The sequence below is a fragment of the Suricata suricatta genome, chromosome 1, assembly GCF_006229205.1.
Source record: "Suricata suricatta isolate VVHF042 chromosome 1, meerkat_22Aug2017_6uvM2_HiC, whole genome shotgun sequence".
In the NCBI taxonomy this organism is placed as follows: domain Eukaryota; kingdom Metazoa; phylum Chordata; class Mammalia; order Carnivora; family Herpestidae; genus Suricata; species Suricata suricatta.
Genome location: NC_043700.1, coordinates 2,647,927 through 2,675,255, shown reverse-complemented (window position 1 = coordinate 2,675,255; position 27,329 = coordinate 2,647,927). Strand labels below are relative to the sequence as shown.

Here is a 27,329-nt window from a genome sequence, read left to right as displayed (position 1 = left end):
GTTTTGGGCCGAGGGGGCAGGGGTCCCCAGGCACAGGTCTTTATGACTCCGCTAATGCTGTAACAGAGAAACACCATAGTGTTTGGGTTTCAATCCAAGAACTGCCTGGTTCTTAAAAGTAAAGTGTTTTAACAGTTAGAAATAAAGCACTTCAGGGCAATTTAAAAGCAAGATTTATTTTGTAACTAAATGTAGCATAGCCTGGAAAATGTATTTAAAATTATGCGGAATAAGAAGCAAAACTCAACCCTAGAAATAGGCCCAACAGGTGACCTCTCCAGAAAGTACACATGCGCACATCTCTACCTGCGTGCACGCACACACATGAACTGATTTCAAGTACACCCCCTCAAGAGGTAAATGTTCCAAGAGATTTTATATTATCCACCTGATACATTGGTCTGCTTTTTTGGGTAATTATTTATTAATCGTTAGCCTGTAACTGATAAAAAATAAGTAACTTGAGAAACTGTGCTTTAAGGCAAACATAAAACATAGACAAGTTATCCTACAAGACGAAGTACCCGCACTATTTTCCAGAAACTGTCGCTGGGACACAGACGTGCCTTTTCCTATGAAGGACTGTCCTTCTGAAGGCAGAGGGCTCTCTCTGGAAATTGTAGTATTTGGCCCAAGTTCCCAGGAAGCCCATGAGGGACCCTCTGAGTGCAGCCCGCGCCCGGCCGCGCGTGCGCTCTGGTGGCGGCGCGTCCAAGCAGATCCTGGGTGCCGGCCGTCGGGACAGACCGAGCGTTCAGGGCGGACCCGCCAGGCCGGCGGTGCCACCCTCTGCACCCTTCCCCGGGCGTGGGCGAGGCTGCCTGACCCTGCGCTCGTGTCTCCCCAGTCTCCTGTTTCTTCAACTTCACGGCGTCGTCGGGGATCATCCTGTCCCCCAACTACCCCGAGGAGTACGGCAACAACATGAACTGCGTGTGGCTGATCATCTCTGACCCCGGGAGCAGGATCCACCTCATCTTCAACGACTTCGATGTGGAGCCGCAGTTTGATTTCCTGGCCATCAAGGACGACGGGGCTTCCGACGTCACCGTCCTCGGCACGTTCTCGGGCCACGAGGTGCCCTCCCAGCTGGCCAGCAGCGGGCACGTCGTCCGCCTGGAGTTCCAGTCCGACCACTCCACGACCGGCAGGGGCTTCAACATCACCTACACCAGTAAGACCCCCCCCGCCCCCCAGTGCGTGGCCGCTGGCGCGCAGGCTGAGTCCTGGGGGCTGCGGCCCCACATAGTGTAGTGACGGGGGTGCAGTCCCGTGGCTTGTCCTGAACGCCCGTCCCTCCTTCCTTCCTCCTTCCTTCCTAACTTCCTCCCTCCCTCCCTCCCTCCCTTCCTTCATTTCTTCCTTCTCTCTCCCTTCCTTCCTCTTTTCCTTCCTTCCATCCTTTATTTCCTTTCCTACTTCCATCTTCCTTCCATCTTTCTTTCCCATTTCCATACTTCCTTCCATCCTTTATTTCCTTCTTTCCTCTCTCCCTTCTTTCCATCCCTGCATCCATCCATCCACCCATGCAACATCCTTCATACAAAACCTACTGTAGTAAGTGGCTTGAGCCCTTTGGGGTCAGGAGCCATGGATTACAAGACCGTCTTGGTAAGACGGCTCTTTCTTTTCGTCTCTGGATCCTCATCTACAAACCCGAGTGTATTTAGGAACATCTACTTAAATGCATTGTTAAGGGAATAAAGTAACAATGTTAAGTATGAGTTATAAATCATAATTTGCTGGCTGCCTACTTCTCCTAGGCTCTGTGCTTAGGATTTGCCAGTGATTTTTTCATTTAATATTACAGAAAGTGGGATAGAGGCTGGATTCCTTATCTATGAATTAGGGTATCTAATCGGATCATCAGAGTATCTGCCAGAGAGCAGATGAAAACACAAAATCCCTTCTAGCCCTGCCATCTTGCTTGTTTTTCTTAGTGCATGCACCACGTGCTTTCACACTGGAATGTAGTGTAGACAGTGGTTGTGTGTGTTTATCCGTGTGTTCATTCTGTCTCGCCAGACGCCACTATCCTGTGTGTTTAATGCGTTTATCTGTCTGTAAGGGCACATTCGAAATTTAGGACAGCAAAGCGCTTCAATAGTATGTTTGTTTCTTTCTTTTTTAAATATACATACCTGATATTCAAGTATTTTTTATTATTTTTATTTATTTATTATGATTTTTTAATAGTTTATTGTCAAATTGGTTTCCATATAACACCCAGTGCTTCTCCCCACAAGTGCCCCCCACCATGACTACTGAATACTGAAAACGAACCATGGACTGAAAGGGGAGGGGGAAAGAGGGAGGGGCTGATGGTCTGATATTCAAGTATTTTAATTATATGATTATGTTTTTTTTTCTTTTCAGCATTTGGTCAGAACGAGTGCCACGATCCTGGCATTCCCATAAATGGGCGACGTTTTGGGGACAGATTTCTGCTTGGGAGCTCAGTTTCCTTCCAATGTGACGATGGCTTTGTCAAAACGCAGGGCTCGGAGTCTGTCACCTGTGTCCTGCAGGATGGACACGTGGTCTGGAGCGCCGCCGCCCCCCGCTGCGAAGGTACGGGCTGCCCCACGCCAGTCACTGTCCTCTGCAGCGGTGTCCCCCTCCCCGGCACGGGGCGCAGTGGATCCTCTGCAGCGGTGTCCCCCTCCCCGGCACAGGGCGCAGTGGATCCTCTGCAGCGGTGTCCCCCTCCCCGGCACGGGGCACAGTGGATCCTCTGCAGTGGTGTCCCCCTCCCTGGCACAGGGCGCAGTGGATCCTCTGCAGCGGTGTCCCCCTCCCCGGCACAGGCCATGCTGCTGAGGGAACAGTGTCATGGCGTCATGCTGTAAATGCAAATGAAGGTCATACATTTTCACCGTACGTTTTGAGCTATAAATTGTATTTCTGGATCAAAACTGTAAGGACACAGTCAAACAACTCTGGAAAGTTTTTTTTTTCAAGAATGTTCCTTGCGGTATTATATATGACAACCAGGGGTGCCTGGGTAGCTCAGTCGGTTTGTGGGTCCAAGCCCTGTGTGGGGCTCTGTGCTGACAGCTCAGAGCCTGGATCCTGCTTCAGAGTCTGTGTCTCCCTCTCTCTCTGCCCTTCCCCTGCTCACACTATCTCTCTCTGTCTCTCAAAAATAAATAAAAAAACATTTTAAAAAATACGACAACCAAATGTGCAAACAGTTCGATTTTAAACAACAGAGAGTCAGAGGAACCATCCCACGCTCACACCCGGGGGGCGTGTGTCATTAACACCGACTGTACCACCGACGATATGACCCTGTGTGACAACACTCCACTGTGGGGAAATATAAACATTCACACACGGCATGATAATAATAGTTTCCAAAAGCCAAGAAAGAGCATATGCACCAAAATGTGGATCACGGTTACAGGTGATTTTCTCCACGGCTTATTTTTTTTCTTCACTTGCCATCCATCACTAGGTGTTTATTTTGCAATAAGTAAACTCAGAAAATGCTGTGTCGAATGCAGCCTACAGCTGTGAGCCTGATGCGTCTTCCCTTGTAGGTTAGGGGCCTTGTTCTCCCATCTGGAAGGATCGCCCCGACGGGAGCTCACAGGCCGTCTAAGCAGGGGCGGATCTCGTGTGGACGCTGAGCTCTGAGCCCCCAGGGGCCTGTGACAGCAGCGGGGTGGGTGGGCTTCCGCCTCAGGCCCTCAGGCCTCAGCCTCACGGCCAATCAGCATCATTGTCTGAGGGGCAGGATTCGATTTGTACTTTGCTAAGGCGCTGGCGCGTGCGGAGTGCTGAACGCCGCAGGGGCTGGTGAATTGCCGGCGGAGCACCCGGGCAGGTGCTCCTTCTTACCTCTTTCTATCATGTCTCCCGAGGGTTAGGTTTTAAATGCTACTTTGTGTCTAGTGTTAAGAAGTAGGAAGGTTATCACCCTGCATGAATGAGTAAACACAGGCTCACGGGCGCTCAGACGCTGCAAATCGGGCGCTCGGGTCAGCGTGTTCAAGTCGATTCTGCACAAGCCACGCCTGCCCCTGTGCAGCATGAAAATTTCATAAGAAAGATGTGTTTTATTTACTTTACTCGAGTTTTTAATTAATTCATCTTTTATTTATTTACTTTGACAGAGAGAGTAGGGGGAGTACTTGGGGGGGGCAGAGAGAGAATCCCAATCCCAAGCAGGTGCTGCACTCAGCACAGAGCTGGATGCGGGCTCGATCCCACGGCCCTGGGATCCAGACCTGAGCCCGAATCAAGGGTCGGACGCTCACCAGCCGGAGCCAGGCGGGCGCCCTGGAAATAAGTTGTTGTTTAAAAAACGCAGTGGTGGGGCGCCTGGGTGGCTCAGTCGGTTAAGCCTCCGACTTCGGCTCAGGTCATGATCTCACGTTCGTGGGTTCAAGCCCCGCGTCAGGCTCTGTGCTGACAGCTAGCTCAGAGCCTGGATCTGCTTCCGGTTCTGTGTCTCCTTCTCTCTCTGCCCCTCCCCCTTTCATGCTGTCTCTCTCTGTATCAAAAATAAATAAAATAATTTAAAAAATTTTTAAAAAATGCAGTACTGCTTAGCCTCTGTTCTCTTCTGGCCGGACCCCCACCGTGTTCCGGGCGCTCCCCTGTAAGAGGCCGGGGTGGACACGAGGTGTGCTCAGTCCGGAGTCAGAGGGAGAGGTGGCTGGTATGTTCCAGATGAGGTGGGACAAAGGAGGAAGTGTTGTGGCAAATGTGAGATGAAAGAAGACAGAAGGAACATGAGGTTCCTTCGAGAATATACACATGTGTTGTTTTACTCAAGGATTACTTTTTATAGTCCATCAGATCACTGATTATAAGGTGAACCTTAACAACGTGCCGGGAGTCCAGGCCGCATGTCCTGACCACGTGCCACGTGCAGGGCAAGCACAGGGCACGGAGAGAGCCCCGGGCAAATACTCCAGAGGACCCCTGGGAGGGCCTCAAGTCTCCCGTCCACCACCCAGAATCCTTGTCAAAGGAACCCTCATCTGCTAAGATGTCCCTGCTAGGAGGCAAATGCCTCAGTGTTGAACAGAAAGACAAAAAGTAAAGGAATTTATTGCTGAAGTTAGCAAGTCAGAAAAAAATAAATTAGAATATCATGTTCATAAAAATCAAATGTTAGAATAATTTAATGCAAGAGGGAATTCTTTGTTAATATCAATAAAATAGACAAACCTTCTATGTTCTGAGAAGAAAATTAGCAGAAAATACAACTTTAGGTATTTAGCAGTATAGAAGAAACAGAACCGTGATTACAAAAATAATTTGACATAATAATAAAATAATTTATTCTTAATAATAACTCTACATAAAGAGTGAAAAGCTCACAATAGAGCAATTTCTTTAAACATTATGTTTATTTATTCTGGCAGAGTTTACTGGATACCAGCAAATCATGGGTATAAATTGTTGTCTGCAAGAAAGATTTTTGTGTTTATTTGTTCTGCCTCCAACCTGCCCATGTATTTCAGCACGGCTCATTGTCATTGAAAACCCCACTTGGGCACCTGGGTGGCTCAGTTGAGTCAGTGTCCAAATTGAGCTCACGCACGTCCTGATGGTACAGTTCATGAGTCCAAGCCCTGCACTGGGCGCTGTGCTGTCAGCACAGATCCTCTGCCTCCCTCCCTCTCTTTGCCCCTCCCCTGCTTGCACCAACTCTCCCTCTCTCTCTCTCAAAAGTTTAAAAAAACAAAAAAATTTAAAACACAGGCTACTCTGGAGGGAAAATAACTGTACAAGAATACATGATCAACTCTATGGCAACAAATGTCAATGAATTTGGCGATTCCCTAGAAAATGTAAATTACATAAAGTGACCCAAATAAAAAGTGCAACATGTAGATAAACAAAACACCATAAAAACAGATTTCAAAAACAGTTTAAAGGTTGGACATTGAAAAAGACAACGAGCACCAGTGAGGTGCATGTGGAAGAGCTCTATCTTCCAAGTTCATAGAAGGTTAGTGTCGGGAACACTATCACAGATGCTGCAAAATATGACTATCTGACTCTCATATCACATTTCATAAAGCCAGGACTCCCATAGCGTAGCCCAGCCAGAGAGAGAAAAGGTCCGCCATCAAGAAGGGCTTAGTTTAGAAGCTCACAACCAGGTACTTCCTCTATGCAAATATTCCATAATAAATCACAGAAGAATTTGCATTCTAAAGATCTTATTGACATATTTGCTTTTCTGTTACCACCTCTGTGAACAGCAAAAGTCATTAGTGTTGTTCCCAGATAATCAGAATCTCCACCAAATAGGTGCATTTTCTTGGCCCCAGTGGGGTTTGATGAAATCCGTAGTGGGTCCTGGCCCGTTAGAATGCGCGGAAGTGACGTGTACAGCCTATGATCATCAGTCCTTGATTGCCCCCTGGAAGCCCCAGGTGCCATAGCAGGTTCAAGGAAGGAGCCCGCGCGGGTGGTCTGTGTGAGAAACAGACCGCTCGCTGTCCTCCCGCGGCTGACGCAGGGCTGACGCCCGTACCGCGGCTGACGCAGTGCCAGATGCTCTCACTGCAGCTAATGCGATCTGACGCTCATACCGCCCCTAACGCAGTGGGGGAGTAGCTGTCCTAGTATGACATAATCTGAGTCGGTCAGTGAGGCAACCTTGACATTACATTTAGTAGCCTTATATTTAATTTTGTTGGCCTACAATGTAAGATTAAAATATCTATTTCATCAGGGTAGTGTGATACAAATTCTTCTAACGTGCACTGTAAATTGTAAAGTGACATGTAAAAGATATTAATGAAATAATAGTAACATGCGACAGTGTAAGCACCTTCCAAGAAATATAACAACTCAGAGTTTTTAGAACACTTTAGTAAAATGAAGGAAATGTACAGATTTGCATTTAGGTGGGAAATAAGGCTTACAGACCTAAAATAATTCACCACACAGATTTAAAACGGTCTCACGTATCAAACTTTTAGAAAAATTTCTAATTTCTATATGTCTTTCTTATATAATATCTTTGGATAGTTAAACATGAAATAAATAAAATTGTTTAATTTTGCTTATGTCTTTTCTAAGACGTATTGGCCACAATATGTCAGGAAGCATAGGAATAAAGCCTAAAAGTATGAATTTAAGGACTTAACTAGAAAAAAATCCTAATGCTAATAAGTAAAAATAGGTTGTTGTTAAAATTATAATTACATAATGAAAGTTTTCTTTAATAAGTTCACAAAAATGACTAATTTCTTGTTATAAATTTCTAAGTATAGAAAAAAGGCACACGTATCACAGCTTATTTAGAAAGGAAACTACACCAAGAAGAACACAATCCCCACAGCAGTCAGCAGTGTTATCCACCATCAGCAGAGTTCTGAAACTCCCCCTTCTCTTTAAACAATTTTTTTTACTAAATTAGATTATGATGCATGTATAATTTTATATCTTGATTTGCAAAATGTCATATTTTATTTTATTTTTTAATGCTTATTTTTGAGAGAGAGACAGGGCATGAGCAGGGGAAAGGCAGAGAGAGAGGGAGACAGAATCTGAGCAGGATCTAGGCTCCGAGCTGTCAGCTCAGAGCCTGACGTAAGGGCTCAAACTCACAAACTGCAAGATCATGACCTGAGCCAACACTGGACGCTTAACCGACTGAGCCACCCAGGCGCCCCAAGTCATATTTTAATTGCAAAGATTTACTCAAATTGACAAATTCTGAAAACATTATCTCAAATGTATTTGTGACATTCTAACATGTAGTCATAATCTTGTCATAAATATTCAATGTTTTCTTTCATTATTCCATCGTAAATGAAGCCACCATGATTACTTTATAGATTTCTCTGTCAGCTGTTTTTCTCCTGCATTATACCTTGGTGAAATTGTATACAACTTTTCAGCATTTTAATGCATCTGGCTATTTGTTGATACAGGCATATTGTTTTTTCAAAAAGGATATTTTTTAATGGGGAAAATTTTTATATTTCCTTTGGTATCTGTAGATTGACAAACTTGATTACAAATATGGCAAAGAACTTTGAGAAGAAGAATCTGAAAAAAATATGTGGCTGGGCAGAAATATGCTAAATATGTGTAATTTAAAAAATTCCTGTAGATCACACAGAAATCCATAATCCCTTTTCCTGTGTAACAAGCATATACCTTCCTGAAACTCCTTTTCTTCTTGATGCACTGATGTGGATTAATCCTATATGTATTGAATTTGAAAATTTTGTTTTGTTTCCTAACATTCCCTAATAGTTTAGTTTGATGGGTGTGGAAAATCATTTTAATCAAGGAAACCCACCCTAGCTGAATAAGCACACACACACATCACTGAACTATAGTATCTTTCTGCACATGCACACAAATATGCACACGCACCCCACAGGGTGTTTCTGTTTCAGACATGAAGTAATTTTGTTTGCTAATCAATAGATGTTTGTGGAATTACAAACACATATAAAATACAGATATCAACGGTATGCACTTCATGAATGTGTCGTGACGATTGGATGTGACAATTCACGGAAGTCATTTATCTCCCACTTACACCTTGATGGTTTCACATCAAAGGAGCTGTGCTGTGAGTTGGCAGTAGAGGCCCAGGTGTGGGATATACGTGATCTGCTTTCAGGAAATCAGTTTATCTGGGGATGTGTTTAGCCTCCGTCCTTGTGGACGCGAAGTCCGTGAAGACGGAAGCACATCCCTGCTGTCACGGGGTCGCTGTGGGATCCCCATGTATTGAATCGGACCTGCTGACCTCCTGACCCGTCTTTCAGCCCCGTGTGGCGGACACCTGACGGCGTCCAGTGGACTCATTCTGCCTCCCGGATGGCCAGGGTACTATAAGGATTCTCTGAACTGTGAATGGATCATTGAAGCCAAGCCCGGACACTCCATCAAGATCACTTTCGATAGGTAAGCACAAACTTACCCTCAATTTGGACCCAATGACCCATGCACGTCCGATGGTTTTACTTAAATGGGTGATGGAAAGTAGAGACGTGACAGTTCCTGGTTGGATTCCCAAAGGAGTTCACTTACAGAGAAACAGGCATCTGCTGGATTTATTGGTTCCCCTTGAATCTGACCCTCTAAGTCTGGGGCTGAGTCCGCTCGGCCGGCTCGCGGAGGGCAGTAGCAAGTTCCAGATGACCATTCCCCCGACTCGCAGTTGCTGGCCCCTGAGTCTCACTCTGGGTTTTGGTTCTGCCGGGGGCGTAATTACAAATGGAAGCCCCTCTGGTCCCGTAGATGCCTTCTGGGACAGCCCAAAAATACGGTTTCATGACCGAGTGATGCTTTGAGCGACAGCGCTGTCTCTGGGGTGTGACACAGATTAATTCCCTCTGACCGGTCCTGTCACTGGAATGTGGTTGGACATAGCTATTTGATAATGAATTTGATAATCTAGCAAAATAAACAGACGGCTTGAATTCTCCATGATGAAACGTATTTCCATTTGACTCCACAGTGAAATCGGTTTCATGATTTCAAATGGTTTCAAGAGATAATATTTTTCAAATATAAGGAAGCAAAATTTTTAATGTTTTAGGCTTGATATCTGGGCAGTATGAAGCTTTCTTTAACAACGATCTTCTCAAACAAAATATTCAAGATATTAAGATCTCTCAGGACAGATGAACATTATTGTATTTTTTCTTTTTGTTTTCCACTAATTTTCTGCTAACCAACAATAATATATATAGGAAAGACTTTTAGTGGGAGTTGCTTTATCACTTAGTATTATTTGTATTTTAAATTATCATTTATTTTATTATTTCTAGTAAGATAAGAGTCTCCAGTAGGATAGTCTCTTAGAAAAATAAACTTTTGTCTCATGGATCCATTATACTGGAGAATGCATCCTCGCATGTAAACTTAATCACTGAGGACGAATTAACTCTGTACCATTCAGTAAATTAAGTTCGGTTCCTTATTAATTTTTACACTTGTTGGTCCTGAGTGGGGGATGTCAGAGCGCCGATTCCTGGCCTCACATCAGACTTCAGTCACTCGGTCACTCAGTCATTAAGTCATTCAGGAGAAAGTGTGTCTTCACATCCTGGTTTAACGGAAGTCACTGGCACTGTTTTCAGTTGCCTGAACAGAGAGACATACAATTTTTCTCAGTCTTGTCTTTTAAATATTATGGAACTATGGTATTTGCTAAATTCCATTTATAAGAACCAACATTTCTGACATTTTCAGACATTTGTGATTTTTACACACCTCTCTGAAGATTACTTGCAGAGTGCCATATTAGCTTACATCTCTCGCCGTGGGCTGACACCCTAGTAAAGGACTTGTTTGTGTGTACAAATTTAAAAGTCCAATATAATTGGGACCCCCGGGTGGCTCAGTTGGTTTAGCGTCCGACTTCGGCTCAGGTCATGATCTCATGGTTATAGTCTCAAGCCCTGTGTCAGCCTCTGTGCTGACAGCTCGGAGCCTGGGGTCTTTTCCAGATTCTGTGTCTCCCTCTCTATCCGCTCCCCCACTTGTCGTCTCTCTCTTTATGTCTCTCTCTTGTCTCTCTTTCTCTCTCAAAAATAAACATTTACAATTTTTTTAAATTTATGTGTGTGGGTTGTTTTTTTTTTTTTTTTGAGAGAGAGTCTGAGAACAAGCATGGAGGAGGGGAGAGAGAGAAGTAGACACAGAATCCAGAGCAGGCTCTGAGCTCAGCACAGAGCCCAATGCAGGGCTTGAACCCACAACTATGAGATCATGACCCGAACCACAGGTAGATGCTTAACCAACTGCACCACCCAGGCACCCCAAATATTAGAAAAATTTAAATAAAAATAAAATAAGTCAAAAAATTAAAAAAAATAAGTAAATAAATAAATGACAGCCCATGCTGATGTAACTCTTACCCAAAGGCATCAAGTTGCCAAATGAAAGGAAACACGCCCATGCCCGGGTCAGCGCTGGAGGCCCAGCCAGCAGACGTGCACCACATCCGGTCCTAGCTGTTGCTAAAGAAAGAGGACTGAAAACTATAGCACACATTCTTCAGTGAGATTCATTCCATGCCTCCCCAAACCTCCTGAGTCTGAACGCGGGTAACTGACACACCGTAGGGTGCTGAGAGCATGTTCTAGAAAAGTACACGGGTGGGCGGCGCGGTGGGGCCGCAGATGCACAGCCTGCAGCGTGCTCTGGGCTGCCGGTGCGTTGTGTCCTTTCTTCGGACGATCCAGGCGCACGGGCCGCTCCCGGGGGACCCCGCCGGGTTTGGAGGTAGCAGGGCACCGCCCTGCGCGTCCAGCCCCGGGTCCGCCTCGGAGCGAGGGCAGCCCGCACCCCTGCTCCTCATCTGCGCTGTTGGAGGCAGAGTGTGGGGGCGAAGGAGCCAGGCTTCCACGGATGGATTCTTAGTCTGAAAGTCAGGGACTGAATCCGAGGCTCGCGTTCGCTGCTCGCTGACAGCCCAGCTGGACCCTGGAGGCCTGGTTGGCTCTTAGGGGACGAGATGGGCCCTTTTAGAAAACCAGCTCAGTGCCCGGAAGGGTCCCCCCTCGCACTCAGGAGGACCCGAGCGCCTAGACTGTGTGCACATATGACAGGGGCCACATCCTCTGGACACATGATGTTCTTGAAAAAAGGTTAAGCTCCTTCGGGAAGCTGCTCAGACCGTGAAGGCCGCATTTTGTTTCTGAAGCAGCAACGTGCTGAAGGTGCTCCTGGCCCAGAAAGAGGCGAGGCAGCTGAAAAAGATACCGGATTCTTCTTTTCTGTAAAGCGTTCAAAGTATCATCACGTATTTTGAATTACTTTCTTCCCTTTGTCCATAACCAGGTTGGACAGGAGATCATGAAACATAGTTTGAAAATGCATGGTTGAGTTTTCACGAACTGTTTTAAAATTAGTTAATTCTTTTCATTCTTTTTCTTTCTCCCTCCCTTCCCTTCCTTTCCTTTCCTTCCCTTTCCTTACTCTCTCCAAAAACGAATTTAGTTCACAGTATTTTTATTTTAGAGCTGAAGACTGACTTCTTTTGCATTTAGGATGTGACGTGATGGAGTCTTCAGTAAGAGGGAGGGGTTCAGGGGATACCTTTTCTTCTAGAAAAATATACCTGCTGAAATGCCCCATGTGCCCAGGTTCTTTAAAGGTTGAATAACTGTAGGTTATTCATGTACGTGGCTTTGCCATTGATGTATGAAAATACTGGGGGAGGGTCAGTAAGTCAGCGCAGCTTTGCTCTTCTGACTCGGTGCAAATCCCGGCAGGTTCCAGACCGAGGTCAACTACGACACGCTGGAGGTCCGGGACGGGCCGTCCAGCTCGTCCCCGCTGATCGGCGAGTATCACGGCACGCAGGCGCCCCAGTTCCTCATCAGCACGGGCCCCTTCATGTACCTGCTGTTCACCACGGACAACAGCCGCTCGAGCGTCGGCTTCCTCATCCACTACGAGAGTGAGTCACGGGGCCCGCGGGCCCTGCTTCCGCGGCGCCGGGTCGGTCCTCGTGGCCACGCCCCACTGCGGCTCCGAGGCACCTTCTCCTGCGGATAAGGGGGCATCTTGGGGGCTTTCACTTTAAAAACAAACAAACAAACAAAACCCCACTTATTTTTGGATTATAAAATGAAATAATTAAATACTTAAACATGTTCATTTACTACATGATGTAAGGATAAATTACTACCATTGGAAATGTAGCTCCTGACCAAAGGAGTTGTCACTAAACATGTAAGTCTCAAGTAACGGCGGAAGAACAGGTTTAGGGCCATTGGAGTTTTATCTGTGGGTCCCCAGGGGCACGTTTCAGTGGGAAGAGACCTGGAACCAAGAGTGGATAGAGTTAGAACCCAACAGACCCCAGTCTGACGCCTAGCTGTGAGTGAGCACTGACAGGAGTCCAGAATGACTCAGAGGGAATTACAGCGGTCGCTGAAATATGGCAGTTCCGGATGGTTTGCCCGACTTCAAGTGTTCCTTCCCCATCTTAGTTTCCGTAAATACAAATTCGAGTCTTAGCTTTAGTTTCTGAGATTCAGAGCTCAGGTCCTGATAGAATGTTCTAGTGATACCGACTCCACTTGTGATTTAATGATTAACTTCAAATTTAATCCAGTTAGATTCACTTCATATACATGCAACCTTTCTTGCAAAGTAAGTTCTTTTTTGAACTTGAAGTACAATGTAATAACCAGAAAAGTTCATATTTCATTCCTTTTGAAAGTCCCTTCGACTTGTTACTTTTCTTGGGACTGAAGATATGTCCACACAGCAACCATCCGGGTTTGCACACCTCCTGACACTGACGACCCAGTGCTGTTACCCCCATTGCACGCCTCTATGAAAGTCTGGAGCTACGTGGCCCTTGAGCCCACACTTGGATGAAATGAGGCTTGTGAGAACAAGTGCTTTCAGGCCCTAAGTAAAACTAGAACAGAGCTCTCCTTCTCTTTCTCCCCTTTGTGTAACCTGCTGTGGGCGGGTGGGGCCCGGGCACTTCAGGGAGCCTGTAACCGGCCCAGACGGCCGTCCTTGCTTAGAGAGCTTGCTCAGGGGGCCGTGTTTCTCCGCCACCACTGTGCGTTTGCACTCACCCAGAGTCCTAGTAAAATGTAGGTTCCTCAGTCCCCATCCCAGATGTTGTGACTCTGTGTGCTCGCGGTGCCCGCCAGAATCCTGGATTTCTGTCACGTCCTCAAGGAGGTGGCACGTAGTGACAGTGGGTACCTGAGCCAGCCCAGGCAGGCCATGACAGGTGCGGGCCGGACCATGGATTTCCAGGTAGAGGGAAAGGGCAGGTGGGCAGGGAGGTGATGCAGGGCACCCCAGAGTAATGGAAGAATCAAGAACAGAGAGAGGAGCAGAGAGAGACAGGAAGAAGAGAAAAACGTTAAAAAGGGCACCTATTCCCAACCCCTTTGACATTTTGACCGTTTCTAGTGCCCTGTGAAGAAACACGGCCAGAAGCCCATGTGGGAGCGCTAGAAAACAATCGCACTTGCTCATCCAGTGCTAAAAAAATGGGTTTCCCATGACCCAAGAAAGATGAATGTCAAGTTGTTTATGCCATTTAAACATAATAATATAGCTCATCTCCCTTTAGTCTTTTGTCATAAACATTTGACACTGTCAACCTTCCTTGCTTTAATAAATTCTTAAGGATCCTACTTTATGCCCAAATGGGCACCTGAAAATCTCCTTTGCAGCATAAAGCGTGGCAGAAATGAGCGCACTCTATTCGAGGCTGACTTATGGTCACAGTGGTCCCGGAAGGCAACTTGGCTGCCACACGGCATTAATTTCAGATCTTGTTAGGTTATAAGGTAGACGAGGTGAAGTCACTTTTTTAAGGTTTTCCTAAGAGCAGACCTAGAATCGTCACCTGTTCTGTGCACGGACACTTGTGAATCATATAAACACTTATAAACACTGCATCCAATTACAGTCTGCCCGTTACTTTATTCTTCATGAGGAATGTGACACAGTTTCCTTATATAATAGTCACTGTTTCATCCCTCAGAATAATTATTTGCTCGCTCTGTCTGTTTGCAGAGCTTTGAGCCCCCCTGTAAAGTAGCCATAATTTTATAGGGAACTGGAAAACAAGTGGATGTCTCCAGTATATGGAGGGTCTCCACTTAATGTTAGAGCATTTTTTTAAAATGCTTTCAAAAGTGTCTTCTAAAATATCTCAAAAAAACAATATTCACTGCATGTAAATATATATACCCTGTTTTGCTGTTACTACATTGTGCAATTTTAAGAAAATGGGGCACCTGGGTGGCTCACTTGGTTGAGTGTCTGACTTTGGCTCAGGTCACGGTCTCATGGTTCATAGGTTCAAGCTGCTGTCAGTGCAGAGCCTGCTTCACATTCTATGTCTCCCTCTCTCTCTTCCCTCTAAAGGGAACTCGTGCTCTCCCTCTAAGAAATAAACATTAAAAAATTTTTGAAAGGCAAAGAAGAAGTATGTTTTCTGATGTGTGTGTGTGTCTGTGCGTGTGTGCATGCATATTAGTTTCTGAGATTTAATGACCTTTCTTTTAATTTTTTGATAAGTTTATTTATTTATTTTGAGAGACAGAGACAGAGAGAGCATGAGTGGAGTAGGGACAGAGAGAGAGGGAGAGAGAGAACTCCAAGAAGGCTCCACACTATCAGGGCAGAACCAGACACGGGGCTTGAACCCACAAAATCATGACCTGAGCCGAGATCGAGAGTCTGACACTGAACTGATTACACCCTCTTTTAAAATTTTTATAAATTTATTTATTTATTTTGAGATAGAGAGAGAATGATCACAAGTGGAGTAGGGGCAGAGAGAGGGAGAGAGTTTATGACCTTTCCTAAGGCCAGAAAGGAAAACAGGTCAGAACGTAATGGATGTAGATGCTATGCAGTTGGAAAGTTGGACCTGCCATGGTATGGGCACACCCCACAATGGGAGGGGAGAAAGCAGGTGAGGGCTTACACATGTGAACCTCGATAAATAATTTAACACATCCAATGAAGAAATATTATCAGCCATTACTTAGTTTAAATATTATTGTGGGTCATGCATTTGACTTAAAGAGAGAGGGTATAAGGTGTAAGGTACATCACTCAAATTTATGCAATAGTCAGAAATATTATTCCAAAGATCATTCTGAGGGGACTGAGCATGTCAGGGATGATTTCAGATTTTTAAGTAATAGTCATCATTGTGGTGCCCCGCACCTTACTAAGCGAGTGGCGTATAAGCAAAATGGCAGTCTTTTTTATGTGTTTGAATTCATAACCACAACACCGCCATCTTCATCCCCTGCTCCCGTTTTGCTTATCTTTTCAAATGTATGCTCTAAAAATAAAGAGAAATCTCAGAGACAGGGAAAAGAAACTCTTAGAATGACATGATCGTAATCACTTCACTTTATATAGCACTTTACTTTTTAGCATGGGCTAATTGTAGCCTTCTCCGAAGAGGCTGACTGAAGTGCAAATGTGAAAAATGCACAGATGTATGGAATGCAATTTCAGGAAATCAGATCCAGTGTGGTCTTATTTTGCATTATGCATGTGTGGACTCGGGCGCATGTGTGCATGTCTATGAGACTTGAAGGGTGACCGTCCAAATCCAACTGGAAGATGAAATACAATAAGGAGGCGAAGGGGAGGCTAGAGACAGGAGACAGGCTTCCTTTAGTACAGTTCACTGGGTTTCCAGCAAAGCGACGCAACCTCAGAGGGATCGTTCACGTTTGTACTACTCACCGCTCATCTGATAAATAGTTAATGTATGTCTCTCTACAGAAAACAGGATCCGATATATGAAAGTATATTGGTTTTTTAGTGGATGATTGGATCCACTTGAAGAATTGTCCAGGTCTGATGATGTCTGGGGATATTTTACAGTATCACTGCTCTAGTATTTTGTTCCTATAAACCAGAGCGGTCCCGGGGTTGATGTAGCTTTTCTGCACACGCAGGTGTGACTCTGGACTCGGACTCCTGCCTGGACCCAGGAATCCCCGTGAACGGCCATCGGCACGGCAGCCATTTTGGCATCAGGTCCACGGTGACGTTCAGCTGCGATCCGGGGTACACGCTGAGCGACGACGAGCCCCTGGTCTGTGAGCGGAGCCATCAGTGGAACCACGCCCTGCCCAGCTGTGACGGTAGGCGGGCCCGCGGGGCTGCAGGCCCTGTCGGCACTCCGGCTGTCTGGGCAGGACGGGTTGTGTCTCATAGGGCGGCACAGCACGAAAAGTTGGCCACCTAAACTACAGTTCCGTCTAATGCTTGACGCTTCCCTAGCACATTTGTTTCTATGAGGTAAGGCATCCATTTAGGCATTTAGGAATGAAAACTAAAAAAACTATGGGCCAGGCTTCAGCGTGATCACCAAACGCTGCAACTTCCGGAGCTCACTTCCGCACACACTCTCACACTGGCCTTTATTGAAGGTGGCAGGAAGATGGGAAGTGAGCCTGTGCTCCAGGTGGTCAGCCCTGGTTTTCCCACCCCCAGGTCTACACACTCCCCTCTGAGCTCTCACCACTATCCCCGGGGAACTGGGAGCACCTTCCCACAAGACCCCCCAGTGGTCTCCTGGACAGGCCCCCTCCCTGCACAGATCTGCCCTTGGAAGTCTCCAGACAATTAACCTTCTTGCTGATAGCACCACGCAGGGGGCACACAAATATGGTGCTTGCGGCCATTTGCAAAGACAGTAAAGGATGTGTTCGTTGGCCATGAGTATGACAACATTATAGCATGATTTCTATGAAGAAATAATATATTTTTCTCACTCACAGCATTTTTTTCAACAATGTTACAAAGAGGTTGTATTTTTGGCTTAGAGTGAACCGTGATAGAAATGAACTTACCTTTAGAAAACATCACACTTAGTAGCAAACTATTATAAAAAGCTCCGCTTTGAGACCAGAATAACTGGCTCAGTATCAGAAATGTTATTTCCCATTATCCAGAAGATCCTAACTCATGCAATAATTTAAGGAAATGGCATAAATCATAAATATTACAAAGAACAAATAGTCAACTTTGGGCAGTAAGTGCTAGTCCATGGCCACAGTTGGGATAGACATAAATTCATGGGTTTCCACAGAGGCTGGTTTTTCAGAAGTATAATGCTTGTGTCCTCCAAAACTTTCAGAAGTAGCACTAACAGGAAGCATGGAGGCGTATCTTAAAAGAATTGAGAAGCTTACAGTAGAATACAAAAGGTATTAAGGATAAATATAAAAGGATACAAAAGGATATCCTAACACAGGGAAATACCTAATACATTTCTAGATGTTAGGAGTGAAATTTAAATATACAGATTTTCTAGAAATAAAATTTTAAGTTCAGTACAATTGAATTAAAATTAATTTGAATTTTAATCAAAATTTATAAATACATTATAAATTAATCTGGAAGAGTTAAGCCTCCAAATAGGAATATGCTTTATTAAGAATGATAGAGAAGGACTCTATCAGGGACCAGAGCATACCAAAAATGGATGAAAAGGAAAATATGAAATCAGTACAGAAATAGATTATATGCATATCTTATTTAAGAACTAAATTTGTGGGGTGCCTAGGTGGCTCAGTCGGTTGACTGTCTGACTTCAGCTCAGGTCATGATTTCGCAGTTGACAAATTTGAGCCCCACACCGGGCTCTGTGCTGACAGCTCAGAGCCTGGAGCTGCTTCGGATTCTGTGTCTCCCTCTCTCTCTGCCCCTCTCCCACTCAAGCTCTGTCTCTCTGCCTCAAAAATAAATATAAACATTAAAAATTTTAAAAAAGAAACAATTTGCTAAAATTATTCCAAACCCTGAGGAGGGATGACTTATTTTATAAATGATGTTGTTCAAATTGGATATCTAGACACAATAAATGGAAAACATTGACAGATTTCACTACATACAAATTAAAATTCCTGTTTCAAAAGAAGGTTAAGGAAAAAGGTCAGACTACAGGAAATAATTGGTCTGTCCATGTAGTGTGATTCTAGATAACTTTATCATATAAATGGATGGATGGAAAGCAGTGCCGGACATGAAACAATAGATCCATGAGGAAAACACATACATGGGCTTCTCAGAGGAGACAAAAGTCTCATAAACACTTTTAAATAAGTCCACTCTGACGCAGACTCAGGAAAATGCAAAAGGAATTTTTTTTCTACCCTGTTGATTTGTGAAAAAGTGGAAAGGTCAAATTATTCTACATCATTGCGGGATCAGAGAGATGCCTGGTCATCCTGTCCTGTTGCTGAGAAACTGGAATGACCTAGCCCTTTCTGGAGGGAGACGCACGTTGTGTATGTGAACATACACATGCGTGTATGCACAGACACACGTATGTATTCACGGTACCTACATCGGAAATGGCTGAAGGTAGACACCTAAGACGATAGCCCTACAGCTCTCCAGGGAGGTCGGCAGGCTGTGGGAAGGGGGAGGAGAGACCTGCCCTTTCTTCTCCACATTGTTTTGGTGTTACATGAATTTTTATTATTATGTCTTATTTTTGTAACTGGAACCCTAATGATACAAAAATAAATAATATTTACCCATGTAGTATTGGATACGAGCTACTGGACTAATGAAATTTTTTCAATCTGAGGATTTCATAAAGAAAATATAAAAGTATTTACTGTATAACAGAGTTCTTTATTGGCAATAATCCTAAAGAGGGCACTAAGGATGAGGAAGGCCCAGCACGTAGAATACTCTGTTGTTACTCACACAACTAAGCATCAATCAAACTATTTATTAAGTCACTCAATCCAAAATTTGCAGTAAGTAAACAAATAAATAATTGTATTGGAATATTTATTTACCTGATGAGCACACACGTGGCTTTGTTGGGCGCCACTATGCAAATGTAATAATAATTCCGATTTCTCTTTACTTTCTGACTAAGGCTGACATGGGATTTAGGCACACAGGAGTTGCTCACTGTCCCCACGTTCGTTCGGGTTGAAAGCCTTGAGCAGCCGCTAAACGTGGCCCTAGGCTGTGACTGCAGACTCTCCCGGCAGCGCGGGGAGGACTGAGAGGTTGAGGTCACTGATTGGGCTTTAAACACAGTGATGAAGGCGCCCAGTTCATCACAGGGAAGTGCACAGCAGTCACCTGGTTGCCTAGACTCTGGGTCTGGGGAAGTCGGCACCCTGTGCACCAGTGGGAGTCCACGCTCACCCAGACCGTCTGAGATGGGTCATCTTGATGACAATGTGATTCTCTCAAGAGCAAACGATGACCTTCCCCCGTGTATTCTTGAGTGGACAGCAGTAACTTGGTTCTTTGAAATGTTTTAGTATCTGACCACGATTACTTTCTCCTCTGCCCAGCACGCAGCCCAGGCCCCTCGCACCCTCTTCCCCCTGACCAAGTCCTCCGGGTAGCCCCTGCCCTCCACCCCCCATGCCCCTTCCTGTGGCACCCCTGAACCCATGCCTCCTCCAGGACCAGGATGCTCCCAACCCTCACAAGCGTTCTTCTGGAGCCACGCCTGGCCACCAGCGTCCTGAACTCCTCTAACATCGTTTCTCCTTGTGTGTAGTGTCATAGAGCTTCACTCTAAAATGTCCAATCCCACGTAGCCGGATGCGCTGTCTTTCCCCAGGCAACCTCGGTGGCTTATACACGGCAGGCGTGTGTTTCACCCTGTTCTGGCTGATGGGGGTCCAAGTTCGAGGGACAACATGAGCAAGTTCTTGTGAGGCCCCTGTTCTAGGCTGTAGACGGCTGTGTTCTCAGCGTGTCATCTGGAGAGAGAAGGGCACGGGGGCTCTATGGGGCCCCTTCTATAAAGGCACCTCAGAGGCCCCCCTCCTCACACCATCATGCTGGCCATTAGGGATCCAACATGAGTTATGGGGCTACCCAAACACTGGGACCACAGCACATGCACATATATCATACATACACCTAAATATGCAACCCCCTCAGTTATATATTTTTTTCTTAAGTTTATTTATTTTGAAAGAGGAAGAGAGAGCACACATGAGCAGGGGAGAGGCAGAGAGAAGAGGGAGAGAGAGAGAGAATTCCAAACAGGCCCTTCCCTGAAAACACATTGATGCAGGACTCGAACTCACAAATTCTGAGATTGTGACCTGAACCGAAATCAAGAGTTGGACGCTCAACCAGCGGAGCCAACTGGGTGCCCCTCCTCAGTTTTATTTTAAGGTCATAGTGATAGGCATTGAGGAACTCACCTAAAATACAGCACTTGAGCCCGGATTTCAAGGATAAGTAGAATTTCCCCGAGCGGCCAGCCTGTCCCAAGGCACCGAGCCAGGGAAGGTGAGCACGTTCCTCAGGTCCCTGGCGGTTTGGGGGGGGGAGTGAACGGAACGTGAGCACAGTGGTCAGCGGGGACGTATCCTGGAGAAATGGAGACGGGCGGGCGGGGAAGGACCTGGAGCCTTTGCAGGTAGCGACACACTGTGGAAATGACAGTAAATATTTGCCCTTTTCTACAGAAAATAGAGTACATTCGATCTATGCATTTTACTCTTTTGCTTTCTCCCCACTTAAATTTCTGTACATTTGAAATTTAACCCTTCTAAGGAATTTGCAACATAATATACAGGTAATATAATAACATATAACAGATAATAATACATTTATGGTCAATGGCTATTCATAAATCTGAAAACCTTAGGAGATTTCGGAGTTTGATATAGGAGTTTTAGTCCGTCATGGTTGATTGTTTTTATTTAACCGTAAGAAGTGCTCTTGCTGCATTTTCAAATCTTAAGCAATCTCTTAAAACCCCTGGGTTGTTATTGTGGCAAATGATACATCAATAGGATATTTAAACCCCTAAAAATCATAGCTCTGAGAATGGAAGAAGAAATCAGAATTAATTACAATATTTTATATCCCCATGAAAAACAGATACACTCTATCAGTATGTCTTTTATCTGCATAGCATTTTGATTCATTTCACTGTTACTATTTATGTGGCAACAAACTCAAGTTTTAAAGAGATAAGGTGGACATTCAAATAAACTGCCTCCTTTTTATTTGGAGAAAGACAAGCCCAAGACAAATTTTGGAAAACTTTCTTCATTAAATAAATATTTTTGTAACTCTGGACCCTTTTCCACAAGCATATATTGAGAGACTACTATGTTTGCAGCCACACGGCTGAAAGTTTATGATCTTGTAGCACAGAGAAAGAAAGACTTATTTTTTAAGTCACCCAATTAAAGAAGACTCTATTAGGCACAGGAAAAGTGTTTGAGCATGAAGAGTTGAAAAAGATAATAGTGACAATTTGGAATCTTCGAAGTCCTGGGAGGTGAGCTTCAAGGTGCATCTTTAAGAGGATGATGGAGAGGACGGATTGGAAGGGAAGGGATGCAGGGGTCCAGGCGCGGAGGCGGACGGGTCCGGGACGGGAACCGGGCTCAGATGGCAAGATGTGAAACCACATTGTGGGACCCCAGCTTTGTTTGAGGAAAAACTGAGGGTGATGGCAGGGTTTGAAATACATCCTCTGCTCTAACCGAGTGGTTCTAAGTCAGTCCCCAGTTCACTGGTAGGGCTTCCATGTAAGGTTGATTTTGGGGAAAAGATTCAGTATAAATACATGAAGGAAGGAAGGAAGGAAGAGAGGGAGGGAGGGATAAAATCAATAAGTCTGCAGGACATGGAGAGGCCATGGATAATTGGAGTGTCACCCCATTAGGTTCTTGCTGTACATGGGACTTTATTAGTAGTTCACAGCAAACAAGGAAAATGGAAAATCAGGAAAGAGAAACGAATCCTGTGGTCGATTGTGTGCTTTCACGCGTTAACCTCTCTGAGGAAGAGACGGGAGGGCAGGAGCTGGGCCGTGAATCAGACAAAGAGGACCTGAAACAGGCCAGTGTCAGGAAGCAGGAGTGAGAGACAGGAGGCCCCCATGAAGATAGGCCCTGAGGCTCACGTTCCGCTGCAGCTCAAGAAGGAAGCTCAGAGGCTGTGGGAACGGGTATTTTCGGGGACAGAGTAGAAGCTGTCAGCACCGATTCCCCTGGTCTGCCTCTGGTCCAGGCAGTGTAGACAGGGAGAAGTCCACAAGCCAGGGCTCCACGAAATGGCTGCAGGCTGGGTCGCATCGCAGGACGGCAGACAGGGCCCGGCAGCGAGGGCCAGGGTGAGGTGACGGGAGGTGAGCGCCTGCAGTCTGGGGGTGCGCTGTGGGCTTTGCCGGGGACCCCAGCAGACCCCCAAGGCCCTCCAGCGCCCTGGCAGCCGACAGCCTATCACAGGGCAGCTGTGAACACGGGGTCCACTCAGACCGCCCACACCCGCTCCGTGCCTGTGTCGGTTCGTCAACGCTCCACATCTGGGCGTGGACATGGGCGTGGATGGACGTGGGGCCATCGCTGGGCAGCGCCCCCAGCCCACTGCACTTCAATCCCTGGACCGCTGAGAGCCAAGAACGCGTTAAGACTCGTTCTTAGTCCTGCCTAGTCTCCTCTCTAAATTATTCACCTTGCCTCCTGGAATGTAAACTTTGGAAGAAGAGCATTTTGTCGGCGTTACTCGTGTGCCCAAGAGCTTGTGTGGGCTTGGAAAACGCCAGTACATTCCTCCGTAAGTCATTTTGGATGGAGGTTTGGATGGATGAACGGGTGAAAGTAGAGCCAAAGGCGGAACTGGAGGCACGCTTGGGAACGACTGTGTATGCGTTCATCTCTGCCGTCTTCCTAGTTTCTGTACATCTTCCTTTTCCCGAGAGTTTTCCAGGGTAATGCCTCGGGGTCTCTGATGGTGTGTAGGTAACATGAATAGAGAAAGTAAAACTCAAGGAATTAAAGCCCTCAGGATAGCAAAAGTAAAAGTTTACCGTGCTTTTTATAACATCCCGGAAGAGACTCTGCAGTGTAGGAAGAAACAGAGTATTGTCGTTCAAATCGTAGGCAGCGGTATCTGCAGCTCTTCTGCAGGGAACGGAGACGTGTCTGTGTGTGAACAGGCCCGAGGCCCCCGGGGGCAGGAAAGACGGAATCCGTTCTCTCATTTCACTCTCTTCGCGCCTCAGGTTCAGGTGGGAACACCATTGCAGTGCTCTGAACAGCAAACCTCCTTTCCCTAAAAATAAAAAGGGAAAGAAAAGTGCGCTTTGTGGATGAAACGATTTCTATTCAAAAATCTTCATGATGCATGAACTAGACCACGTTGCACTTGCACATCTGTGAGTCAAAATGGACAGCAGAGTCACTTCATCTGTTTCTTTCTTACTCCTCAACGGCGGCTCAGCGTGTCGGTTCGTGGCTTCTGGGTTCCGTGTCGAACTGACGGGAAACGTCGGTGGTCAGATGTCTCCCCTCCCAAGCTTCTCCCAGTGTGTGATCAACCATCCTTGAGGACGGAGGATGAAACAGAGACTGATCAGTTTTATCGTGTCTAAGTGTAGCTGGGTAGAAATTATTTCGATCAGTTTTCTATAGGATGTGCAGATGTTAAGGCGAAGATGACTACAAGTCATTGGCTACATGACCCTTCAGTCTTATATCAAGTGGTTTCCCCTCAGGATGGTCACGTCCTTGATAAATATTTAGGAGGCTAATGTCCTGATTGACCCTGATCCAGTCACAGACATAGAGCTCCTGAGCTCGAGGCTGCATTGTCTCCTGGTCCTTGTCCCACGGCACGGCCACTGTGCTCTCACTTCTGTGCTGAAGCCCCTCCCCTCCCTGAGCGGTTGGGGCTGGAGAGAGCGGGGCTGGCTTCCGTCCCCCACATCCACACGTGCCGCATGGGTACCCTTGACTGGGCTCCAGCCCCATCCCTTGGTGGGACTCGAGTGTCCAGCTGCCATGACACACTTTCTGTGGATTTGCAGTAGGCACCTGCGGACCCGAAACTGCGCTGGCCCACACCCCAAAATCTTCCTCACCTTCAGTTCCTTCACGCCCAGGGTTAAAACCTCATAATCATTCCTGGCTTTTTAATTTGTTTTTTAATCATGGCACCCACATCCCATTCATGGAAAAACCCCAGTGGCTCTGACTTCAGACTGTGGCAAGGTTCTGACCACTTCCCTTGGTGTCGGCTGTCCTGTCCCACCCACTGGACCCTCCGCCAGCCTCACCCCGTTTCCGTCCAGTGCTCAGCGGCCAGGCGGAAGGCCCAGTGAGCGCCTGTGCTGCCCACAGGGGAGCCTCCAGGGCCTACACCTCACTCAGATGAGTGACAAGGCCCTCACCCTCTAGTGGTGTTCAACCTCGCTTCCCTCTCCCCTGCCCTGGGGCCACAGACCACCCCCGGGCCCACTCAGGCCTCTGTCCCTGTGCTTTTCTCTCCATGCAAGCTCTTCCCAGGTGTCCAGTGCTCCCTCGTTGGTCTTGAGTGTCTCTTCATGGGCCACCTCCCTAGCACTCTCCCCTTCGCACCTGCAGAGGTGGTCCCCAGCCCCACACAACTCGGAGAATATCCTGGTCTTTCCATCTCATTTTCTTCCTGGTGCTCACCATCTTCCAAGGTCACGTATAATCCGCCCATTATGTTACTGTGGGCATAGTCTCTCTCCTCCAGCCGCAGTGCTGACTCTCTGAGGACAAGGATTTCTGTCTGTTTCGTCCATCATTTCCGGGGCTGAGGGCAGTGTCTGGCTATTTGTTGAATGAATCAGTTCCAGATGCTATATTAACATTGCCTCTTTCATAATGAGATGTGGAGTCCATGTAATTTTAAGATGTGAAAATCTTACACCGTTAAAATTCTCTAGAACTCACTCAACAAGTTTCTGTTTTGCTGATTTTTATGTAACTCTTCCCATGTGGTTTGCATAATCAAAGAGATTATCTGTTCCCTCAAAGCACACGATGCATGATACAAAGATCGCATCTTTCACACATTAGCTAATTCTTCTGCAGATGTTACTTTATGGAAGGAGCTTCTGTGACCCACCGTGTGGGGTGTCTGTTCTAAGGGGAAGCCACCATTGCGGGTGGCAGTCTCGGAAGGACGATCTTACTGAGTTCGAGGAAGGCAGCACGGTCACGTGTGTGCATGGAGGGCACGTGGTCCCTGTTACATCGATTCCCTCAGTGCCTGTACTTTCTCATTCATGATTGCGTATAACCTTTCTCTTTATTCAAAAATGAGTCTCAGGCACCTGATTGGCTCAGTCAGTTGAGCATCCGACTCTTGATTTCAGCTCAGGTCATGATCCCAGGGCTGTGAGATCGAGCCCCGCATCAGGTGTGGAGCCTGCTTCAGATTCTCTCTCCTTCTCTCTGCCCTTCTGACAAGCGCACGTGCACTTGATATCTCTCTCTCTCTCTCTCTCTCTCTCTCTCAAATAATAACAAAAAAGATTTTAAAAAGTTAGTCTCTAAGACACATGGAACAGGCGTCTCTTGTTGTTGAGGATTAAATCCCCTGAGGAGCTGTGAGGAGCATCGACGCTAAAAAATGCAGACCTGCCCCATTTCTGAGGCTGTAATTGTGTAATTCAGGGTTGTCAAGAGAAACAGAGCAAGTGGGGTGTGTGTACATGTGCACGTGTGTGCGTGCATATGTGTGTAAAGAGAGAGAAAAAGAGGGAGGGAGAGAGATTTGCTGTATGGAGTTGGCCTGCCTGGTGTGGAGGCCATCCAGTCCCAAGGCCTGCAGTGGACAAACTGGAAACAGAGGGGCTGGATGGTGTGGACTCTAGGCTGACGACCGGCAGGCTTGAGACTCAGAGAGACCCAGTGTTTCAACTCAAGTCCAGAGATGGCGGGGGGTTGGGGGGATGATGAGATGATCTGTTCAAAGGCAGTCAGACAAAGGGACTTCATCTTGTGGAAGTGTCAGGCTTTTGTTCTATTCAAGGCTTCCTCTGATGGGGTAAGGCCCACCCACATTAGGGAAGGCAGTGTGCCTTGCTCAGGCCACCTGTTGAAATGTCAATCCCATCCAGAAACATCCTGGCAGATACACTGGGAACAACCTTGGACAAATGTCTGGGGATCTCACAGCCCAGGCAAGTCACCACACAAAATTCCACTTTCATGGATATACCTTACTCTATGTTGTTTTTCTGGGTTCTATACTGTTTAGGACGCCTTTCGACACCATATTATAATTGCAAGTAAAGTTTCAGTTTCATTATTCATAGAGGTGATATTTAACACACTTTTAGTCCTTGTGCAAAGTCAATGTCACTTTAAAAGTGTTTTATGCCAGCAGTCATCGCAAACTATACCACAACAATAAATATCTCCTTGTTATTTCCAGCGCTCTGTGGAGGCTACATCCATGGGCAGAGTGGAACGGTCCTTTCCCCTGGGTTCCCGGATTTTTACCCCAACTCCCTGAACTGCACATGGACCATTGAAGTGTCTCACGGAAAAGGTAAGAACATTGTGTGGATTTTGCGTACAGAGTAAGTAGAAAAACGTGCACATGTGTGAGCAAGTAAGCTAATTTCTTCACGTGTCTTTTAGCTGTTAATTGTGATGTTTTATACGGTTTTGGCAGAAAAATGGTCTGGAATGATTGATGCTACATAAGAGTAGATTCCCTATGCTGCTTTCTTCCGTGTAACTTGGATTTACACGGGAGAACGCGTGGTTGGAAAGCAGATGTGATGGCACGGAGCGGAGAAAACACGGACAGTGAGTGGGGAAAGTAGGAAATTACCCGAACTTTTCATGTCCGCGATCAGCTAGGGTAGGTTTTCCACGCTCACTTGGTATTGTTATACCTAACAAATCACTTACCTTCACACAGTCCCCTGATGACTTATGGGGCAGAGCTCATTATCCTCATTTTTTAGATAAGTATACTAAAAGCCAGGAAAATTCGTGATTCTTGCAAGAAATGTAGCTCATAAACACCGGACTTAGGGCTGCACCTGCGTCTTTACTGTACGCCACAACTTGTCGTTTTTAAGGAGA

At 46.1% G+C, this 27,329-nt stretch overlaps 1 protein-coding gene across 1 annotated transcript in view; it reads left to right on the top strand.

Moving 5' to 3' along the window:
- The window catches only part of CSMD1 (CUB and Sushi multiple domains 1), a 1,512,254-nt gene that overhangs the window by 1,161,180 nt on the left and 323,745 nt on the right, over positions 1-27,329 (top strand). The window contains exons 28-33 of the mRNA XM_029933196.1: positions 848-1,174; positions 2,377-2,571; positions 8,760-8,898; positions 12,219-12,406; positions 16,416-16,604; positions 26,668-26,784. Coding sequence (XP_029789056.1) covers positions 848-1,174; positions 2,377-2,571; positions 8,760-8,898; positions 12,219-12,406; positions 16,416-16,604; positions 26,668-26,784 — 1,155 coding nt within the window. The remainder of the gene's footprint in view (positions 1-847; positions 1,175-2,376; positions 2,572-8,759; positions 8,899-12,218; positions 12,407-16,415; positions 16,605-26,667; positions 26,785-27,329) is intronic.